This window comes from Poeciliopsis prolifica, unplaced genomic scaffold, assembly GCF_027474105.1.
Source record: "Poeciliopsis prolifica strain line A6 unplaced genomic scaffold, Auburn_PproV2 SCAFFOLD012, whole genome shotgun sequence".
In the NCBI taxonomy this organism is placed as follows: domain Eukaryota; kingdom Metazoa; phylum Chordata; class Actinopteri; order Cyprinodontiformes; family Poeciliidae; genus Poeciliopsis; species Poeciliopsis prolifica.
Window position 1 is genome coordinate 4,309,891 of NW_026562387.1, and position 21,428 is coordinate 4,331,318.

The 21,428-nt window shown below is 39.4% G+C and overlaps 4 protein-coding genes and 1 non-coding gene across 5 annotated transcripts; all 5 read left to right on the forward strand.

Annotated features, from left to right (window-relative positions):
- The first annotated feature begins 67 nt into the window (after positions 1-67).
- Positions 68-2,741, forward strand: rps20 (ribosomal protein S20). Its single transcript, XM_055037865.1, has 5 exons — positions 68-105; positions 1,379-1,544; positions 2,034-2,133; positions 2,319-2,392; positions 2,522-2,741. Exons 1-5 carry the CDS (start codon positions 68-70, stop codon positions 2,702-2,704), a joined length of 561 nt encoding a protein of 186 aa, XP_054893840.1. The 3' UTR covers positions 2,705-2,741.
- LOC129364997 (small nucleolar RNA U54) lies at positions 2,175-2,243 on the forward strand. Its single transcript, XR_008606492.1, has one exon. It is a non-coding gene; the product is annotated as a small nucleolar RNA U54 (small nucleolar RNA).
- Positions 2,742-4,251: 1,510 nt separating the features above from the next.
- On the forward strand, positions 4,252-9,229 carry zgc:56231 (uncharacterized protein LOC406257 homolog). The gene is made up of 18 exons (XM_055037628.1): positions 4,252-4,403; positions 4,488-4,583; positions 5,187-5,306; positions 5,377-5,515; positions 5,585-5,769; positions 5,857-5,950; positions 6,175-6,321; positions 6,396-6,507; positions 6,593-6,655; positions 6,981-7,127; positions 7,206-7,371; positions 7,441-7,605; positions 7,701-7,840; positions 7,948-8,113; positions 8,279-8,402; positions 8,487-8,554; positions 8,626-8,745; positions 8,842-9,229. Exons 1-18 carry the CDS (start codon positions 4,326-4,328, stop codon positions 9,061-9,063), a joined length of 2,352 nt encoding a protein of 783 aa, XP_054893603.1. The 5' UTR covers positions 4,252-4,325; the 3' UTR covers positions 9,064-9,229.
- Positions 9,230-10,057: 828 nt separating this feature from the next.
- rgs9bp (regulator of G protein signaling 9 binding protein) lies at positions 10,058-14,440 on the forward strand. Its single transcript, XM_055037629.1, has 3 exons — positions 10,058-10,586; positions 12,180-12,486; positions 12,859-14,440. The coding sequence occupies exons 1-3, from the start codon at positions 10,491-10,493 to the stop codon at positions 13,239-13,241; spliced, it is 786 nt and encodes a 261-aa protein (XP_054893604.1). The 5' UTR covers positions 10,058-10,490; the 3' UTR covers positions 13,242-14,440.
- A 918-nt stretch (positions 14,441-15,358) lies between these two features.
- On the forward strand, positions 15,359-20,778 carry mcur1 (mitochondrial calcium uniporter regulator 1). Its single transcript, XM_055037638.1, has 9 exons — positions 15,359-15,769; positions 16,230-16,346; positions 16,470-16,573; positions 17,461-17,562; positions 17,712-17,753; positions 17,917-17,988; positions 18,861-18,914; positions 19,005-19,119; positions 19,705-20,778. The coding sequence occupies exons 1-9, from the start codon at positions 15,490-15,492 to the stop codon at positions 19,758-19,760; spliced, it is 942 nt and encodes a 313-aa protein (XP_054893613.1). The 5' UTR covers positions 15,359-15,489; the 3' UTR covers positions 19,761-20,778.
- Positions 20,779-21,428: the final 650 nt, after the last annotated feature.

A 21,428-nucleotide genomic window follows, 5' to 3' on the forward strand; every position in this document is an offset into this window, starting at 1 on the left:
AGGCACAATTCAAACTCCGCACCAGCAGGGGGCCCTCTAAACCACTTGAACTGAAACTGAAACTGGTATGCAAGCCACCAGCAAGGAAAAGAAGGAAAAACAGAAGTACTGGAAACAAAAAATTCCATCTTTGTATGCGCCTAAGATAATAAATAAATAAATAAATAACCGTTTGAAAGATATCAGATTTCCCTGAACGTTGCTTGCAAGAAAAAGCAAATCAAAAAATTAAACAGGGCCATCCTTTGACACCCTTTGAAGTCATCCTCCAGTCCTGATGCTGCCAATTTACAAACAGGATTACTTTAAAAACAGAATGCTGTCATTTAAAATTAATACATGTTCATCTTACTCCAAGTATTTTGGAGTAAGATGAACATGTTCAATATTGAAGTTGTAAAGAGTTGGTTTTACACTGATCTTTCTGATTTTAACTTTTCGTATTTAAACTGAAATAATGCCATGCACAACACATTAGATTGCTCCTAATGTGTCAATATGTTATTTTGAGTGTAGTGACATTCATCTAAACTTACTTTCACTTAAAATAACCTTAAACGACCCTGCTAAATATCTTTCATTGTACCATCAATTATATTCTCACCTGTTATGTCGCTCCTGAAGAAAATCTGCAAAAAATAATTCTATTATTTATATTTTTCATCTTCTACTCCTTCTTCGTTGCCTTTTTATAATTTTTTTTCAATTCAATTTTATTTTACAAATCTGAAGGTTTGATCTTTACTGGACTCATTAGTTCACGAATTGAATTGCATCTGCCTTGACTTGATTCAGGTTGTTCCCTCGGGATTCACAAATATGCGTCTGTACTGCCCTCTGGTGACAAGAATTGGGAACTACAAAAACTGACCTCGAACTTTTATGATTTTCTTTATTACCAGTTTGGAATATTTATTTCACTATTTATCGAGGAATTAAACAAAACAAACAAACAAACAAAAAAAAAAACAAGAAAAAAGAAAAAGCAGGTTATTTTTTTGTGTTTTTATTATTTCAGAAAATAATGGAAAATTCCAAACGAACCCAAACATAATTTAGCACTTCCTCTGATGATCAAAGTTGTGTGCAGAATAATAAAAAGTATTCTCTGTGATTTGTTGTTGCACTCCTATAATCTTCTTGGTGTTATCTGTTGCCAAAAATATAAAATATGGGGAAAAAAAGATATGTTTCTTGGTGGTTTTAGCGAGACTCTGAACAGTAATACAAAACCCATAGTCAATAATCAAAGGACATAACAATGTGAGACCTGATTAATCATATCGGTCACATTTTCTGGTCTTGAGTCTGAAGTTTGGCGAACCATATCGCGGCCAGTAGATGTCACGTTCCCTCGTAAACCGCGGTGCTAATACAGAAGAAGAAGAAACAGCGGAGACCCGGATGAAGAGAACATAAAGAGGAAGCAGGCCTCGGCTCGTCCCTTTTCCTGTGGAGCTAACCACGCTGGTAGCGTCCGTTCCTGGCTCACCGCTGTTCGCTTGAATTTCTTCCGATTAAGTCGGTCAGGAATAACTAAAATGGTATGCTCGTTTTCAGTATACTAATATCTAATGTATATTTCGTGCTTGACATTAGTATAATTTAATTTAAAACAAAGAAAGCTATGTCTTTACCACCAATAGCCAGAACTCCACCTAGCTTCCCGCCGTATGTAATATAAAAAATATATATTTTAACTGTACTGCTCTTGTTCGTGTTAAACGTGTCAATTAACTTGGTAAAGTGGTTCACTATTAGCCTGGGTTTGCTGTTAATAATTCGGCTTAAAGAAATTTAAAATTTGTTTTCAGTTTGTAGACAAATGTGATGTTTAAATTGAAGCACAAATCAAGCTCATGAAGTTTTTTAAACCAAAGTTCTTCCTGGTGTGAATTGGGACAATATTAAAGTGGTGAAAGCAATTCTGTAACTAAAAACAAATCATTCCAAGTGCAGCTACTTCCAAAGATTAAAGGTAGAAAAAAGGAATCATGTTCACATGTCTGAGCTTTCCTCTTCTTCTGCTCCAGGCTTTTAAGGACACTGGCAAGGCGCCGGTTGACACCGAGGTCGCCATCCATCGCATCCGCATCACCCTCACCAGCCGCAACGTGAAATCTCTGGAGAAAGGTAGCTGGCCTCCATTCATTTGTGTTTTCTTAGATGGAATTGAGCGATGAGGATGAAAACATTTGTCAGTTATTAATCATGGTGACTGTATACGCTATTCTGAGCTGAGACAGTTTTGTTAAATTTGCTGGTTGTAGTTGGGTAGATCTTAATTTTCATCTTTTTTTTTTTCTCTCTCTTTTAAGTCTGCGCAGACCTGATCCGCGGCGCCAAGGAGAAGAACCTGAAGGTGAAGGGACCGGTCCGCATGCCAACCAAGGTGCAGTCTTTTCTAGATCCTTTTTTTTTTCTTTTTCTCCTAGTGTCACGCCACTTTCACAGAAATTGTGAAAATCTTTTGGCTGTCCTAAAGCATTCTTTAATGAATTTATTTTTTGCTCATCTCTAGACTCTGCGCATCACCACCAGAAAGACTCCCTGTGGTGAAGGATCCAAAACCTGGGATCGCTTCCAGATGAGGATCCACAAGCGACTGATCGATCTGCACAGTCCGTCTGAAATTGTCAAGCAGATCACCTCCATCAGCATCGAGCCTGGCGTAGAGGTCGAAGTCACCATTGCAGATGCATAAGCAGTGCAGTTTTTACAATAAAAAAACTGAAAGAAAACACTTGTTTTTTTGCTTGAAACTGTTTTGATAATTAAGAATACTTGGAAAATAAGGAAATATTTTCTTATTCAAAAATATGAAAGTATTAAACCTGTAACTGTCAAATTGGCTTGAAGGTTGAGCATAAAGGCCTATTTGCTAACGTGTGGGTAGAAGTGGCTTTAATAAGTTAAGAAATTAACATCTAAATCTGGGAATGTGTAAAAATTCCCAGATTTGTAATGTAATCAATTTTGACTAATTTAAGTATTTGAAACTAGAGCTCCCAGATATAGAAAGCCCATAATTAAGCTTTTTGGAGAATTGGCATAAAGCATAATCCTCTCTGTTGTGGTTAGTTCTAGCCACTTTCAGATCCTTTCATTTTATCTTCATGAAAAGTTTGAGGACTCCTTGTAAAAACAAGCAAATCCAAAGGAGTCATTAAACAAAAACTTATGAATTTGCAAAAAAAAAGGAAGATTCACAAAACTAGGTGAAATAAAATAAGAATGGGAAGAGATTGAAACTTGGAACATGTAGGGCTTTTACAGTTTTTAAAACAAATACATAATAGAGGCAAACATGATCACTGCAGTGTATGAACTCCTATCTTCTGAAATATAAAGATAGAACATTTTTAAAATAAGGCAAAGTTTAGTATAGATACAGTTGGAAAATAATCTAATTTGAGGTTTTCATTACTTTCTAAATGAACTGACAAATGTATCACATAATCATACAAATTTACAGAGGTGCACCTATAATATGAGCCCAGACGAAAGTAAACTGTTTGGCCTGCAGTAAAAGTTCCACCTGTAGGATCACTCTATTATATTTAGAAATGTATTGCATTATTAAACAGAGTTTATAGGACATTGTTTAAAACTCCAGTAAAGCAGTGTATGTGTGATGTGAAGTGGGCACGTTTGCCCACATTTCACCGGTGAAATTGGAAAAACCCTTTTACTATGAGGAAGAGTTGATTCTCAGATGACTGAGAAATGGGTTCAAAACTGGCTGTGAACCATTCCACACACCAGCAGGGCTGTCTGAGGTGCGGGTGAAGACAGAAAGCTGTTTTAGACTAATTTACGGCTGCTGCATGCCTGAAGCTGACTCAAAAACTACAGCATACGCATCAGTTATCACGTCACCATAAGCCACCTTTTGAGATCAAAATGCTAAATGACAAGAAACAAAGACAATCTGTCAAACTTATTGAAAGTTCAGTCAGTCTTTAGAAGAAAAAGCATGATTATCAGAAATAAACAAACAGTGATTGCTTTGATGAGTGATCTCCAACTAAGGAGTTGATTTTCAACTAAAACTCCTCCTGTGGTTGTTCCTCATCCGTTCTAGCCGAGTCATTTGCCAGTTGACCGTTAAGGAGTGGACCTCAGTGCTGGAGCAGAACCCTCTGCAGTTGGTCCCACAGGGTAATAATGTGGGTAGGCTCCCACCTGCTTCCAATTAAAAAAAATGATCACATGTCCCTTGACACATCTCACCGGTAGCAGAGTGGAAGCTCATTTCAGGCTGAAAAGTGTTAGATTTCTTCAGGAAATTAAAGCTTTGAGGGCACTGTTTTGACTTCACCAAAATGGAAAGTGAGGAAGTGCAGCCTGTCAACTTGGATCTGACTGGGGAGTTTTCTGTCTTCAGTCCTTCACTCCAACAGGTAAGGCTTTTCGTAGCCTGTTTCTGCTTCAGACCGATAATGATGCCATTTTACCTGAAACGTGTGTTTGTTCTTCTTGAACAGACTGCCATGTCTTCTGGTGCTGAGCAGCAGATGATGCAAATTTACCTCAGAGTTCGGCCTTTTTCCAAAGAGGAGCTCTCTGGCAACGAGGATCAGGTGCAGTTTAGGCCTCAAGTAACCTTTTCATCTCAGTTCACGTCCAAAGACAGTTTAGCTGGAGTCTGTTTACTGCCAGAGTTTTAGTTCGTCTGCCTTCTTGTCCAGCCATGGCAAAGGATTTGATGACTCGTGTGTTGCATTAAGCCTGTGTGAATACAGGAGAAATGAAAACTGCTTAACCAAGTGGAGATGCAGACACATGTAGAGAGGTATAGATAGTGGGGTATGAATTGTATGCCAGGCTGGAGGGGGCGCCAAAAAAATGGATTTTCTGCCTTTAACAGCAGTTTGTGCATTGAATACTTCCAGAAGAGTGCCTATAATGTGTCTGCAAGCACCTCAGAAAGTACCTTATTGTGCCAGTAGCTATACTGCCAGAGTCTGAGCCATGTGGTACTTCACAAGTAACCGTTACATAATTTATCATTAACATAACAAACTGGAATCGTGTTATCAGACAAACATGATCTAAACTAATCTTGTGCTGTTGATCCTGACGGTGATTTTAAGAATTTGTGGAAGAGTCTTGTGATCTACTGCATTAAGTGTAGTTAATTTAAAATTATTAAACCAATCCATACCCCTTTCGCCTCTTGTCAGGACTGTGTTGTGATTGACGATGGCCAGACGGTGACTCTGAACGCACCCAAGGGATCTGCCACTATGAAGAGCAGCGAGAAAGGAGTTTGCTTGTCGATCCACAAGTTCTCCTTCTCAAAGGTTTCAAGCAAGCTCCGGACCTCCTTCAACATCTATGCATCAGACTTGTCTTAATTTTCCTTACCTTTAGGTTTTTGGACCCCAGACAACACAAGGCGAACTCTTCGAGGACACGGTGAGAAGCCAAGTGTTTGATTTCTTGGAAGGAGAAAATGCTTTGATATTCACCTATGGCGTAACAAATGCTGGGAAAACCTTCACAATCCAAGGTAAGTGGGGAAGCACCCGACCCTCTGTGAATAATCAAGTCCTGAATTCAGGCTTTGAAATCAATTCAGGAACACCAAAAGATCCGGGAATTCTTCCACGGGCGTTGGATGCCGTCTTTAGCTACATCGGAGGTCTTCAGTACGAGGGAATGGACCTAAAGCCATATCTGATGAATGGGGCCCAATTTCTGGACTCCGACCAAGTCAAGCAGGAGAGAACTGCTAAAATGACCATTCTTGGTTCAGTCAAGGAAGTGAATCCTTAGATTTACCTCCAACTTTTTACCAATCATCTAACAATGTCTCGGCATGGTCATAACTTCAACTTTCTTGCGCTCCAGGAATGCGATCATCAAAGTCTCAGCAGTAGTTCAGAGCCCTCAATCTCTCCAGACATCACTCTTTCATCTTCCTCTTCATCCAACAATCTGACAGGTAGAACCCAACTTGGGGAAAACTAACACTCATTTTTGCAACCAATTTGCAACTAAAAACTCCTTTCTTGGGCTTCCTTTCATTAAAAAAAGACATTAGATCTTCAAGTCTGGCATGAAAATCCAATGCGTGTTTGCCAAGACAGCGGCAAACACTTTCTCTATTTTTAAAAATTATTTCTTGTCACGTGGCATCCACTATTTTTTTTTGTTTCCTCTCGGCAGAAGCCAGTGGCGACCACTTCGCCCTGTGGGTGGCGTTCTTTGAAATCTACAACGAGTGTGTGTACGACCTCCTCCAGCCGTCCCAGTCCAAGAAGCGCTCCTCTCTCCGTGTGTGTGACGACGGGTCTGGAAATGCTTACGTGAAAGGTGTGAAAAATGTGAATACAAATGCTACATTTGACTTTGGCAGTAAGTTGACGTGCGCTGTATCTGATTGTAAGATCTCAAATGGATTAACGTCCAGAACCTGAGTGAAGCCAACAAACTGCTCCAGTTTGGAAATAAAAACAGAAGTGCTGCAGCCACTAAGATGAACCAGTTATCCAGCAGAAGGTGAACTATTGAGCTTTTCATCTATTTTGTTGGAATTATTGAGGTCTGCATGTTTTTTTTTTTGTTGTTTTTTTTGTTTTTTTAGTCACAGTATATTTACCATGAAGTTGCTGAAGATTGATGGACAAACGGTGGAAAGGATTTCTGAGTAAGTGAAGCAGACGAGTCTCAACCAGAGGCTGTTCATTTTCTTTGATTTGAGCTAATTCTTTGTTTTCTAGAAAACAGTTTTTTTGTTGTTGTTGTTTTTTGTTTTGTTTTTCCATTCAACATACAAAAATGGCCAAATTTAGTTTGGTATGTAGCACATTATTAGTGACTATTTGTACAGCTTATTAATTTTGCAATTCTCCTGGCTACTTATTTTTCCTATACAATCCAATACTCAGTCTGATTTCCAATATTGATATCAGATCAGGACATCTCTCGACATGAAAAATGCAAAATATATTTTTGGTGAATGACTCTCCCAGGTTCTCTCTCTGCGACCTGGCTGGTTCGGAAAGATGCAACAAAGCGAAGACATTCGGAGAGCGGCTGAAGGAGGCTGGGAATATCAACAATTCCCTCCTTATTTTGGGAAAATGCATCAGCGCTCTCCGTAGTGGTCAGGCTGACAGGTAAAAGGAGTTAGAAGCCGGTTGCCAAATGACGTGCTTTTTATCTAACTCGGACAACTTTGTGTTCCCGGCGTCAAGAACGAAGGCTGCCTACGTTCCGTTCCGAGAAAGCAAACTCACCAAGCTCTTCCAGGCTTTCTTCTGCGGCAAAGGTAGAGCCACGATGATCGTCAACATCAACCAGTGCGCGTCCACTTATGACGAGACCCTCCATGTTTTGAAGTTCTCTGCCGTCGCCAAACAGGCAAGTGGAGACCAAGGTCATTCCCATTTCAAATGAGACTTTATGCAACCAGAGCAGTTTTTCCCCCAGGTGGTTCAGGTGATTCCAGACAAACCTGCAGAGCCTTCAGTCCCTGGTCTGGTTGGTGGGGATGGGAAGCTACTGATGAGGAATGACGTTCTGGAGGGCCACCCGTCCGAAGACGAGCTGTTTGAGGAAGAGGACGATCTGGACATGTCTTTGCTGCCACAAAATGTAAAGCCAACAACTAGCTTACTTCGGTTATCAGATATTCTTAATGTTTGTGGCTCTAATGCAAACTCTCGTCTGCATGGGATTCTCTTTTGAAGGAGCTCGTGAACATAATTGAAAACCTCCGAATTAAATTTCTGTCCGAGCGAAGGAAGAACCTGGTCCAAGAAGTGGAAATCCGAAAAGAAATGGGGGACGCCATGTTGCAGCAGCTCCTGGAGGGCGAAGAACTCCGCATGTATGCTCAGTGCTGTTTAGATTCAACATGGGTGGTTCAATTTAACAAGCCATTGTTGTATGAAGGGAATTTATTATTATGATTATTTTTTGTTTTTACCCATGAAGCCGGCAGGTTGAGGAGCTGAAAGAGAGTTATGCAGAAAAACTAGAGAACACGTTTGAGATGTACAAAGATGCGATCAAGGAGCACGCTTATCAGAGCGCAATGAGCAACCTGGAGGATAACTATGTGCCACTCGACGAGTTCACTGCTGAACAGGAGAAAGCCGAGGTCAGTTTTCTTTTCTCAGCAAATTTGAAAAGAGAGGTGTACAGAAATTCACACTGAAAGAACTTTGTAGAAGTGATCCAAACAAAAAGTCTGAAGAATATATATATATATATATATATATATATATATATAATGTGTGCGTAATTGCATTTTTTGGGGTGGTAGGTGCTCAGACGTAAAGTGTCTGAGTTGGAGGACTTGCTGTCCAGGAGAGGAAGTCGCGTTTCTCCACTGCCGAGTGTGGATCAGTGGTGTCAGACGGAACCGTCAGCAGACCCAGGAGAAACGGGTAAAAAGTTTCCTCTCTCCCATTCTGAGATCTCGAGATGCGTTGACGTTGAATTACTTAATTATAATTTTTTTGCCCGCACAGATGATCGAATCAAAAGTCTCTGCCAAGAAAACGGCGTCCTTGAGAAAATGTGTGAGGATAACAAACAGGTAACGGTGTCCGAACCGCTCACTCGGGGAGAGGGCTTAAACGCATAATGACGCAGATGTTTGGTCTTCAGTTCATTTTACAATTGGAGAAAAGGTTGGTGGATCTTAACCAAACTCTGCACCACCTCCGGGATGATTTTCTGGAGAAGTCGGCCGAGGCGGAGGCTCTGCGGAAGACCGTCGACGAACAGGTGAGGCGACGTCGCCGTCACGGACGGAGAGTTCAGCAACTTCCCACAGTTGCGGTCGTCTCTTAAGTGTGAATGTTTTGTGCTGTGTCGCAACAGTCCAAATCCATGGGAAAAGCCCGGTGTCAGAATGCTGAAAAGGACGAGGAGATCGCCTCGCTTAAGGCTGAAATCGAGAAGCTCGCCCAGAAGTCTCCAGTGCAACTCAAGACCAGGAGCAGGCGAGGCCTACTGGCCAACATCAAGGAGGCAGTTTCATCCCCCAGGAGGGGCGCGTCCAGCTACAGCCTCACGAAAACCCCCAGGAATTCCAAGTGCTGAACATCCCACCGTCTGTGCTTTGCATAGGTGTTTTTAAACTTATTTTAATGACTTAACTCTGCAAAATGTCTGAGTTTCTTGAACTGAAAATTCCTCCAGAAGGTTTCGAATGGAATTAATTTCCAGACATATTGTATTTTTTGTTAATAAAATGTTATTAAATGAAGATGATCCCCCCCCCTCCCATTTCTTGACATTGTAATCATTGACTGCTTTCCCCACACAAAGGTCTTGCTCCCTGTCCATCTGCATGAAATTAAAACGCAGATGGGAGTGGGAACTTCCAGCATAGCTTTAACATCAGACCAGCTTTCTAGTTTAAAAGTAAACCTCACTTTTTAGGGGCTTCTTGTAGTTTCCCAGTTCTGAGTACAACTGGAATGCAGCGTCACTTTGGACAGAGCTGTGTTTTACTGGATCCTAATGTAATGGGGGCTGGCTTATTGGGATTTGGTGCCCTGGGTTGGATCCAGTTTTGGTGCCCAATCCACTGGGGGAAAATGTATTTTAATAGTGCATATTACAGTAATTAGTAGCAGGTATGTCAACAGGTAGGCAGTAACTCCATGTCGTGACCAAAGTCTGGTAACTTTACAGTTTTCAAAGACTTGAATATTGTTTGTATTCATACAAAATTCCAAAAGTACTAATACAACCAATTTGTGCAGATATGCTTTGTATAAATTAGTTTCCAGAACGAATTCATAAAAAAAAATTTAAAATTGGGACCTTGGGCCCTTGCAAGCCCTCTCTAAAGTCTGCCCTGGATAACCAAAGATGGAAATGTCCAGAAGTTACAACTACCACCACCACTTATTGTTTCACTGCACTCTTATTTCTATTTCTTCACAGCAGACGCGCTGCACTCCGAACCGCAGCCGTGGAGTGCAGCGCGTTGACCTTTACAGAGGAGTGAAGGAGGCGCAGCCTTGCAGGGAGGTGAGGGAGCCGCGCCGCCTCGGTCAGTGAAAGGACCGTCGCGGCTCAGGCCGCCAGCTGCTCTCCTGTCTCTCGGTGATGCTTAATGAGATTAGCAGTCCGTCTTAGCCCTGCGTCAGTGCAAAGGGGTCAATCACTGGATTAGCATCTCGCTTAAGAGTCGCATCAGTTTAATATACTTTATTATTATTATTATTATTAATTTTGTGTGTGTGGGATTTTTCTCTTTATTGCATTCACTTCCCAAAGCATGTTCAGCGCGCGCATTTGCGCCGTATCCGCAGATGGGGGTGCTTCGCTGCGCAGCGCGCTTCGCCTCGGGACCGAGCGCGTCCGGGCTCTCGGGCGCTGAATGAAGCGTCTTCCAGGGAGAGAAGAGGAGCCGGGGCAGCTGGAGTAGTGAAGGGCGGCGCGGGGTGCGGGGTGGGGTGTGTGCCGACATCTCGCCTTGCTGCGGCAGAGTCCGAGACTCTGCGCGAGTCCTCCCCATGCCACTGGTAAATAACAAAGTGGGCGATGATTGCGCGGCGAGCGGAGACGAGGCTCCGGCCGACGGGAAGGCGCTGGTGGACTCGCTGATAAAGGTAAGGCTGTTTCATTCACGCAGGGTTTTTATGTGTGGAGTTGATGCTGCGACTTCATTACTTCAGGCTCTGCCAGAAGTAATGAAGTCTTTGTGAATTATTTTTATTTTTCTTCTTTATTTTAAATGTTTTTTCATTAATTTTTTAAAAAAGATGTTTGATCTTAATACATAGCCCTTCAAAAAGAATGGAAATATGTGTAAAAAACAAACAAACAAACAGAAAAAGTCAACATGATTTGCTATTTTAAATCCATCCTCACTCTCTCACTATGCCCAGACATGAACATACACAAAAACAGGAAAAAAATGCAGCCTATATAAATATCCCTGCAGCTGAAAGAGCACTCTCTTTGAAAAGAATCCCCTGCTCCAGTGCATCTCTGTGGCTCCTCTATTAGCTAATGTCATGGTCCTGCCATGCAATTCTGCCACACTTAGTATCAAGTATTCCAAATTTTTTTCTTCCTGTTTTTTTTTTTTGTGTCTAAACATTTTCTTGGAGTTCTGTCTATTGCTTTTAAGTTTAAGCACATTTAAATAACGATTTCGTATCTTCCCACTTAATGAAATAAATGTATTGGTGCTGAGACCGCCGTCATGACACCCAATATGTAAAAAAATATACACAATGTCAAATTTCATTTTAAAACATGTTACATAAACTGACTTTTTCTCTGGGTACTGCCATGTCTGATTGGACCATGCATTCATATGTCACTATATTTCACGTAACATACTTTAGCGGTTAAGTTGAACAAAAATGAATTGTATAAATAAGGAGTTATCGTGTTGCATCACAATAAAACAAGTGGGGCCTCTTGTACTCTGGTCCACAAGGTTGTTTTGGCTTATCTAGAAATAGATCCACGATAATGAGATTATATCTAATATTTTTAATGAATGAAACCATGGCTGCTAATCGCCTGAGGTTAAGCCAATGGTTCTTTATAAAACCCACGAACTGTACGATGAATATCAGACTGGACAAATTGTGCTTTTTTTTCTTCCAGAATACCCAAATCCTTGAAAATTCACTTAACCATTTTTTTTGTCAATGAATTGTTGCCTTTACAAGTCCAAATTTTTTATGATACGTATTATAGTTTTACTTCTTCAAGACACGTCTGAACATGGCGGCTGTTTGAATTGTTAATTCCCAGGTGAAACAATATCTAAACCAAAAACAAATATATGAACACTAATGTATACTGACATACTTTTCTGTGGAGAATAAATTTTCTCTAATTTGATTTTTTTGTCTTGTTTATAATTGCTGAAATTCAGCACCTGTGTGTATGTGTGTGTGTCTGTGCTTGTTTTTGTTGTCATAAAGGGTCCGAGCCACGGGAGCCCACCACGATCGGGGACCCTGTGTCTTTGTGGGGCCCAAAATCATGTGTGTGTGTGGTGTGACAGGAATCTTTAATTTTGTTGTCTTTTAAGAAAAGGTGCAACCAAAGACTGGGTTTGCAGCAACGGTTGCTCTGTTTTTAACATGTAATATTGTTTTATGTGCTGTCTTTGATTATGCAAATTCAAATTGAATTGAATTGATTATACAAATCCCTCTTTTTCTTTCTCTCTTTCTCAGGTTGTGGCTTGCTACCGGCACTTAGCCTCATGCGTGGGTGGGTGCACAGACAGCCTGCAGCTCCGCGACGAATTGAGGCAAACGAGAGAAAAGGCCCAAAAGTTGGCCGGGGACATCTGCCAGCACCTGACCTCACATCTCCGGGACAAGAGCCTGCCCGATGGACAACGCAAGGAGATGGAGCTCCTCTGGGTGGCCTTCTCTGCCTGCCTGGAGCTGCTGCACGTTGACATGTGCAAAGTTTTGAACATCAGCAGCATTGTCTCGCTGGCCGACTCGGCATCACTTGTGCACACTGGCCTGGAAGGTAGGTCATAATCGGAACGCGTCACTTTCTCAGACTTGTTTTGCATGTATGAGAAACCACTCGAAACAGAGAATTTATTTACTTCACACTCACTTTTTGAGATCCACAGTACCAAATCATCTAAGACCAAAATTTTAGATGTGTTAACACCATTAGAGAGTGAGGTTGTTAAAGTGAAAGTTTCAAGTTGGCGCTTTAATTTCGATGCTGCCTTGGTTACAGCAGGAAGCTGGGATTTCGGAGTAAAACAACATGATCAACAAGTAGTTGTAAGAACAACTATTTGTTCTTATAAAACCTCTCCATAGTTTTGATGTTAAAAACAACTGTAAACTGAAGTTAAAGCACAGATTGTTGACCTTTGCCCCGCAGGAGGATGCAGTGATGTAGCGGCCCGGGCCTTGAGTTTCCCCGACCTGAACCAGGTTCAGACGGATTCCCTCCCTGCGGGCCTCGAGAGCCAGGAGCGCAGCACCATGGAGCTCGAGATCAGTCAAATTGACCGCATGATCGACGACATGGAGATGAAAGTCAACGTGCTGCGTTGGATGGTGGAGCCCCAAGGGCCGCTGTACGCAGACCCCCTCAGCAGCACTGACAGCGCCTCCATGGCTCTGCTGTCCGTAGACGAGGAGCAGCAGGCCCCCACATCTCATCCCCTGTGCCAGCGGAGCCAAATATTTGTGCTCTTACTGCTGCTTGGTGTTTTTTTTGTAGCGGTCACTTTATCTCTCTGTATTTTCTTTTTCTCGTGAGCAAGACCTTAAGAAATTTCAATCATTCATCTTTTTCTGAAGGTTTAAACAGTGCACCAGACTTAATCCAGATGCAAGCTAGCATACAAATTGTTTACACTAAATCTAACTAAATGCTTTTTTGATTTTAAAATAGCTTATGCCACTTAGCACTTGATTCATAATCTGAAATTGAGTATAGCACAGATGATGAAATTTCCCTGTTGTTCTCTGCTATCTGAATTTATCAGTAACAGGTTGGAAAAATCAACTAGACTGTCTCCTGAAGTGGGACGTCCCTGAACGACCCTGAACGACCCTCAACATAGCATCCAATATGGCTGCTCCAGTAACTTGTTAAATCAATAACACATATATATTGTCACATTTTTTCTTTTCTTTTTTTTGTAAAAATATTCCCCTTGGGCCAAAATTAAATCTATTATTGTTAGCATGCAAGGCCAATAACTGTTAGCCTTGTTACTAAAACCACATCCTATTTGATCTCAAGTTAGACACAGTGGTTTTCGAGCTGAAAACAAAATCAAGCACATCGTTTGATTTTCTGTTATAATCTGAATTTGTTTGTCTCTAACAGCTACAAATGAAACGTATCTTCCACAGATGTGTGTATTTGTGACAATTGCGTAAATAAGCCAGTTATCAATAAGAGCTTTTGACAGTTTGCGTCTCGTTAAAACCTTTGGTGCACATGGAGCTGTGGAAGTCTATTTTTTCCAAACATGTCCTTTCCACGTTTTGAGCACATTAAATGAAGAGAAGCACATGATCGACAGCCTGCGTTGCTCCGAGTAGTTGACAATAAACCGAAGAGCAAATCCCACAGATTTCCCAGCTCCTCTCTGAGCCGCGGTGCAGTTTGCTGGGATATCATTCCCAGGTCCAAGTCCTTACTTTCAAAGGAAACTGGAGCCAAGGCTGAGTTTTTCTCTGTTAAATGTAAAAAGGTGAGACAGAAAAGCTAACAATTCTGTACATTTTGCTTAATGATTTGAGGAAAAAAAAGAAGCTAGAATGACTTGCAACTTTTTTTTTTGATTGCCAATGTAAGTACGTAGGTGCTTATGCTTGGTAGAGGATGTAATAATTTATCTTTTTTGTATATAAGCAGCACTCTAAACTAAACGAATGCAATGACATAAATACATTTACTGTGGATTATAAAAATATAAAGTTTGACAAAACCCTGTTGTCATTTTTTTTGTTGTTGTCTTTGTTGTTTATCCCAATTTAATAAGATCTACGTTTGAAATGAGGTTTCATTAAAGCAAATAATAAGATCATTCTGCTATAGATAATTCTCCTGGCCACTTAATTTTGTTTTAATCCAGACCAGTTGGCCCAGCAAGTGCACCACCAACACCAGATTGTTTAACATTTATGAATCCTTACATTTTTGTACTAGCACTGGGAACATGCAACAGGACTCTGTCAGAGAAAGAAATGAAGGAAAACAGTGTAAATATTGTTCATTGAATTTTATTTAATGTATTATTTTTAATTTGCCAGTTATTGTCATTGTGTAGGCTTTGCAGCCCTAGACAAATTAGTAACAATTATGGGTAAGGGCAAATATGTCTCTTTGATTCAAATGACTGCTAATGCTTGATATATACAGGAAAAATGTACAATAGAATATCCAATCTATTTTGCCGTATTGTGAAAGCTCCGATTTGGGTAATTTTGAAGAATTTTAGGTGTCACTTCTCAGTCCCCACCTTTGAAATTAACTACATTTTCAATATTCTCATGGTGTACAATGAAAACAGATTAGACAAATAGTTTAGTAAATACTTTTGGCAATTTATCTGCAGAAGTGGAACCTCTGGAGAGATTTTGTGTTCATGTCTTTCTAGGCTTAGTGATCTTGTTTTCCTGATGTTCTTTATGCATCCGCCTTCTGTAAGCACAGGAATTACTACATATTTAGATATGAAATATAGGTGGTCCACATAAGTATAAATATATCTTTTTTTAGTGTTTGGGATATTGGGAAAAGTGGCATAATTTTAAAATACCTGTGTAACCATACAAAATGCCATTTCAAACGTCTTCGTGCGCTTTATTTTGACAGGCGAGACAGGAAGTGCATGGTCATCTCGCCAAACTTGATTAACAATGGCTCATTTACTGGCTGAAACTCGGTGATGACAACACGAAAAGGCCATAGCAACACTTGGGAGATTTGTAACAGACGGGAGGTTCGGCCTTGGGAAGGACTTTCTCCACAACGACGCAAACTTTGGCCATGGGGCTGAAACAGCAGCCTGGGCTGCTGCTGAAGCGCGTCCGTCTGAACCAATCACAGAGGCGCTTTGACCCCTCTCTAATCCAGGACGTCGCTGGCAGGTGCGCAGCAGCACCGGTACCGAGCATTTCACCGGTTCTGTCTAGTCTGGCGGCTGGCCGCGAGTCAGTCATCACCGCTCCACCTCCGTCTGACTGTGAGCCGCAGCCATTGACATGGAGAGGAGCTCCGGGACTGAAGGTCGCGGGTTTCTCTGCCCTGAGAAACATGTTCGTGCGAGGTAACGCTGCTCGCTTCTGCCGGTCACTGAGTTTATTCACGTGCAGTATTAAACCTACTCTGGACACTGAAACTCCTAACACGGAAGTTTCACTTTGTTTGAAAAGCTTTGAACGCCAACTGAAGGTTTTTCAAAATAAAAGCTCTGTAGGACACTTGAGGTCACATTGACGGCTTTATGATATAAAGAGTTTGAAAGACGTGTTTTTCCGAGGTTATCCATTTTGTATCTATTAGTCAGCACCTTTTTGCTGTTTTAATATCAACCCATACCCACATAACACATTCTGTTTCCACAACACAAATTTATTGCTCCCATTCCAGGTCTGTTTGTGCAACAGTGTATCAATTTCCAAAACGGAATCAAATTTAAATATTCATCTGCTCCTGTACCCAGCTGGATGTTATATATAAATATAATATTTTTTGATATTTGTTTTTTGTTTTTTTTTTCCCTACAGAACTGAATACCTCCTCCAGGGTCTTCCAATACGACCTGAAACCAGACATACCAAAAGCCGAAGGCCGCAAGCTGTTTTTTGACACTCACGCGGTTGTGCGACTCCTCGAGGAAAACGGTTTGTTCGGATCTTGCGAAACATGCAACTTGCATCTTTTTGAAGTGTTGAATTGTTGTTGTTTTTTTCAAAAACTGTAATTTCCCCTTATATATACATATATATGTATATGTATAATGTTAGGATTCAGCACTCAGCAAGCTGAAGTGTTGGTTAAAGTGCTGATCGGGACGACAAACTCCAACATGGATTTGGTTTATACTGACATGGTGACCAAAGTGCAACAGGTGAGACCCTATCAGAACAATTATGCTCGCCATATTTGTGGTTTTCATTTAGTAAGCACTACATGAACAGGTGTCCAAATGTTTTGGCCAGAAAAGTCAAGCTGAAAGAACTCTGGGCATCACAAACTTTATAGTATTTTTGTTTTTGATAATAATTGCAAAAACTTATGTTTTCATTTTTACCTGGAACTAAACATGATGGCGGTCACATTCCTCCAGGGAAGTGATCGACACAAAATCTTTTATGGGTTTGCCAGATAAAAGAATAATAATAATAAGAAGAACAACAAACTGTATTCTAATTTTTTCAGGTAGATCATATTTTTCTACAGCTTTTGTTAGTCTTTTTAGCAACCAGAACAGTATATGGATCACTCTTGCTTCATTGTGAATAGTTTATTAAGATGCTCAAGTCTGAATTTGAGTAAAAATGGTTGTTTTTACAAAAAAATTAAAAGCACAAAAAACTTTGATTTTCCATTTTAGTAATGTAATTTGTCTTTTTTTTTTTTTTTTGAGAGGCTTCATGCATCCTAACGTCATTTTTAAATCTGTATCCACTGCCTGAACTGGCAAATCCAAATTTAGGCTATTCTTGAATTCTGATCAAGGGCCACCCAAAGTCGTTTCAAGGGCCACATGTGGCCCTCGGCCTGCACTTTGAACACCCCTGCAATAAGTCTTCGACTCACTCCCCCCCCCCCCCCACTCATCATTGTGTTTATTTTTACAATTTTATCATGACTGTTTATGTTAAACATACGTTAAATACAGTATGATTCCAACTAAATTTTATTCCACTGCCTTGTGCACCAACGACAATCAAATCTTATCTCAAGTCGTTTTTTAATTGTTCTGTGTATTTTTGTGTTTGTTTTTTTTTGCAGGAAATCATGTTGCAGCAAGTAATGTCTAAAATAGCAGCTGTAAAAAAGGACATGATTATCCTTGAGAAGAGCGAGTTCTTCACTCTTCTCACTGAAAATGAGGTAGAAAGCGATTGTGACCTTACTTTGTGTTCAAACCAGCTGGTTTAGAACATGAACCAAAGCTTATCTTGCTTTTTTTGTAGATATTAATCTAAATGTCTGTGGAGCGTTCGGTATTTATTTATTTATTTTCTTTTGCCATTTCTCAGAAACTCAAGATCCAGTTATTCCAGCTCAAAATCCAATTGGCTGTGAGTGCTTTTCTGTATTTTCTTTTTAAATCTGTCATTTTATCAATACCTTCATAGAGACCGTGTAAAGTAAATGCTTTTAATTTAGTCCTTTTTAATTAAAACTCAGTATTATTTTCCCCTGTCGGGTTCCCTGTTTTCCGCCTCGCCTTCCTCCTGGCAGGATGTGATGAACAAAGTACGCTCGGATAATATTTTGGACTTGAATTTGGAGAAAAGCCGCGCAAAAGAGCTGGTGAGTTTTACAGCCGGATTCAGACAAATTTCTCTAAAGGATTTAGATCTATACTAGATATGGTAATAATGGCTCAATAGCCTGAGGATCTTTACAACACTGGATCAACTTCAGTGCAGTTGCACTAAACACTCTTGGCTCTCTGGAAGAAAAAAAAAAAAGTCCGAAAATGCTGATTTCAGTCAGTTATCCACTTCTACACAGATTTGCAGGTGATTTGGATGATTTCCTCTCCAAATCTGCCCCTTTGAAGGAACTTACTATGTTTATTGCATAAGAAAATATTTTTGAAAAGTTACAGCTGTGTTTTCCTCATCACTGATAGAGATATCACTGGGTTTATTTATTGATGTAAATATTTCATTGGCTCTCGGTTATTAAGGTTTTATGAAATTCTTTTAATGAAATTGCTTTTTTCACTAATACATAAAGTTTAATTTGACCTTTCGCAGTATAATTTCTTTTATCCAGTTTAGCTCCGGTTTTGTGTTTTGTGTTTACAGGACAAATGTCTTGTAAACACGACATTTGTTGCCAGTTAAAAACAGATTTGAAAACCTGGGCTGGATTTCAACATCAATGGCATATTTGTGGTTAAAGCTTGAAATTTACATATGGTGGCTGAACATTAGTTTTACTGCTATTTTTTTTTTCTTTTTTGTACCAATGGAGACCAGGAATTCTGCTTTCTAAGTTTGAATTTATGAGTTTTAGGCTTAAAAATTGGGTTAATATAACTTAATCCTGATTCTCAGAGCCTACTCTCTGCTCCAGCATTACTTTCTGTATTTGGCAAAAGTCTTAAGTACCCATTTATTTAACCTAGTTATGGCAACATTAAAACATTTAACCTAAAATGTTCTTATTTCCAGAAAGCAGAACATGAAAAGAAGCTTCTGGAAACAAGAACTGAAATTCTGGAAATGGTTTGTATACATTTTAAAATGCTATAAACATGCAGATTTAAAAAAATATATATTATTTGTTGTATTTGTTTCACTTGCATTTTTGTGCAGACGGCAGAGCAGGATCGCCATCTAACCCAAATCAACATGAAAATAGACACAGAAGTAGCTGGTCTGAAAACCATGCTGGAGTCTCATAAACTGGACACCATCAAATATCTCGCTGGTGAGAAATTGTCATTTATTGGAGTTAGAAAAAATGTGCTTTGGAATCTTTCAACACTAAAAATATAAAACAAAAAAAAACTTCAGAAAGTTTGCAATTATTTTCAATTTTCAAGAGAAAACAAGGACATTTGTGATTTGGGAAAGTTGAAAATGTCTGAGATTAATCTTGGAAATTTTCTAGAAAAAACAAGGAAATTTTTTTAGTTTCAAAAGGCAATTTAAAATTTTTTTTGAAACTCTGAAATTTTCCTGCTTTTGTTTTTTTTCTAGAAAATTTCTGAGTGTTTTTGGCCAAAAAAAGACTGTTTTTTTTTTCAAACAGTGGTCCTAATACACTATAGTATTCATAAGTGCTTAAATGTAAGGAACCCATTTGGGGCCATTGGGGAAATAATCCACTTAATATTTTTTCAATAAAGGAATTATTCCAATTAAATGGCTAATTTTCTCAAATCTGTTTCAGTCCAGCAGTCTTGAGAGATACAAGCAGAAAAACTGTTGTAAATGTAATCAGACACTGCCTTCTTCATGCTTTTCCTTGCACTTTAATAACGACTTCTTCCCATTTGTCTTCATCCTCCAGGTTCAGTGTTCACCTGCCTCACTGTGATTTTGGGTTTTTACCGAATTTGGATGTGAGAGGAAGTTAACGACGACTGCAACGGCGCCGACAGTGAACTTGTAACAGCGGAAGAGCAGCTATTTCGTGATGAATCTCAATTTCATTCCCATTATTCTTTTTTTATTTACGGACAATCCAAACATTCTGGCGTCTGAGAAAAAAAAATCAGATCTTATTTTTCTGCTTTTTGGTTTCAGTTAATCATACAGTATTTCTCTCTTTCACAGATACTTTGCATTCCCTACCTGTAAAAAACAGTTGTGCATTTCTTACAATGGTTTTTAGTTTTTCTAAGGTAATGGATGCATTTCATAACATTTATTTCCTACCAGTATTTATTCATAATGTCAGCGTATTTCCTCTGCACACTCAAGACGACAAAAAGGACTCAAATGATGTTATGATGTACTGAAAGTTGTGATTAACTCTCAGTAACGTCATTATCTTGTTTTAGTGAATCTCATCTGGTCATCAGTAAAACCTTTTGACGATTATAAATGTATTATTATGAGTAGGTGCATATTAGCAATTGTATTTTTATTTCATTTTTAAAAAAATTAATTTTCAACAAAGCCAATTGTTTAATCGAATCATTTTAAAAGTGTGTATTTTTGTACCTTGCACATGTTTATATGCATATCATGCTGTACATGTTATATTGTTTTTGGTTTCAGTTAATAACATGTTTTAATTAATTTTCAGATTATGTTTAATTAAAATTTAATTGCAATCAACCAAACTTACTTAAAATCAGCTCCGGTGGTGTCGAAATTATGTATAAATATATATATTTTTTGTCAAGTCTGGCAGAGCTTTGAAAGCAATATTTCAATAATTATTCACTTTTTGCACAAATAAACGCGCAAAAAAACCAACTTCATGGCTTTATTAGCCTGATCCAACTCTTCATCCGAAGGTTTCTATTTCTAACTTACTGAATATCATTTTATGGTAATCAGTTTAACTGAGTTTTCTTTTTCTTTTCTATTCAAGGAGCTTTTTTGTTTATAATGTTGAATAAAAAGATTTCACTTATTTCACTCAATGTTAGCATACATACAATGAAACGAGCACATAAAGCTCTCTTTGGGTTCCCTTTTTGAGTTTAGAAGTTTAAGCCAAATTCTTTGAGTTTCCTCATCTGTCACAAGGAGATGAAAAGCACCGCTTAACACAGAAACTGTGTCTTTTTGGTCTAATTATTAGAGAACAGCCACCAATAGCTCAACAATTACCTGAGTGCCACAGGAGCATCTTACGGCACTTTCTAGTGGCAACTTAGTCTCTATGACAGATTAATGTGGGATTCGGTTCTGGCCCAGTGTGGAGGTTCTCCGGATTACAATCTGGAGCGGTTATTTCTCCACTGATTTGCAGCGACACTCTACAACGGAGAACCTCGAAGCTCTGCTTCTGATGGACTAAATGAACCCAGATATATTATTTTGTATTGTAGAAATTTATTTCTGGCCCAAACATAATGATAAAGATTCACATCATGAACTTCATTACTTTTAAAATCCAAATGGAAAATCTAAATCACATCACATCGAGCTAATATTATGTACTTCTGTTGTTTTCTGAGCAGTTGGCGGTTTTACTAAACATTGCACAATAACCGAAAAGAGAGATGTGACTTCTATCATGAATATAGATTAGCAGAAAACCCAATAGATTACAGTGAA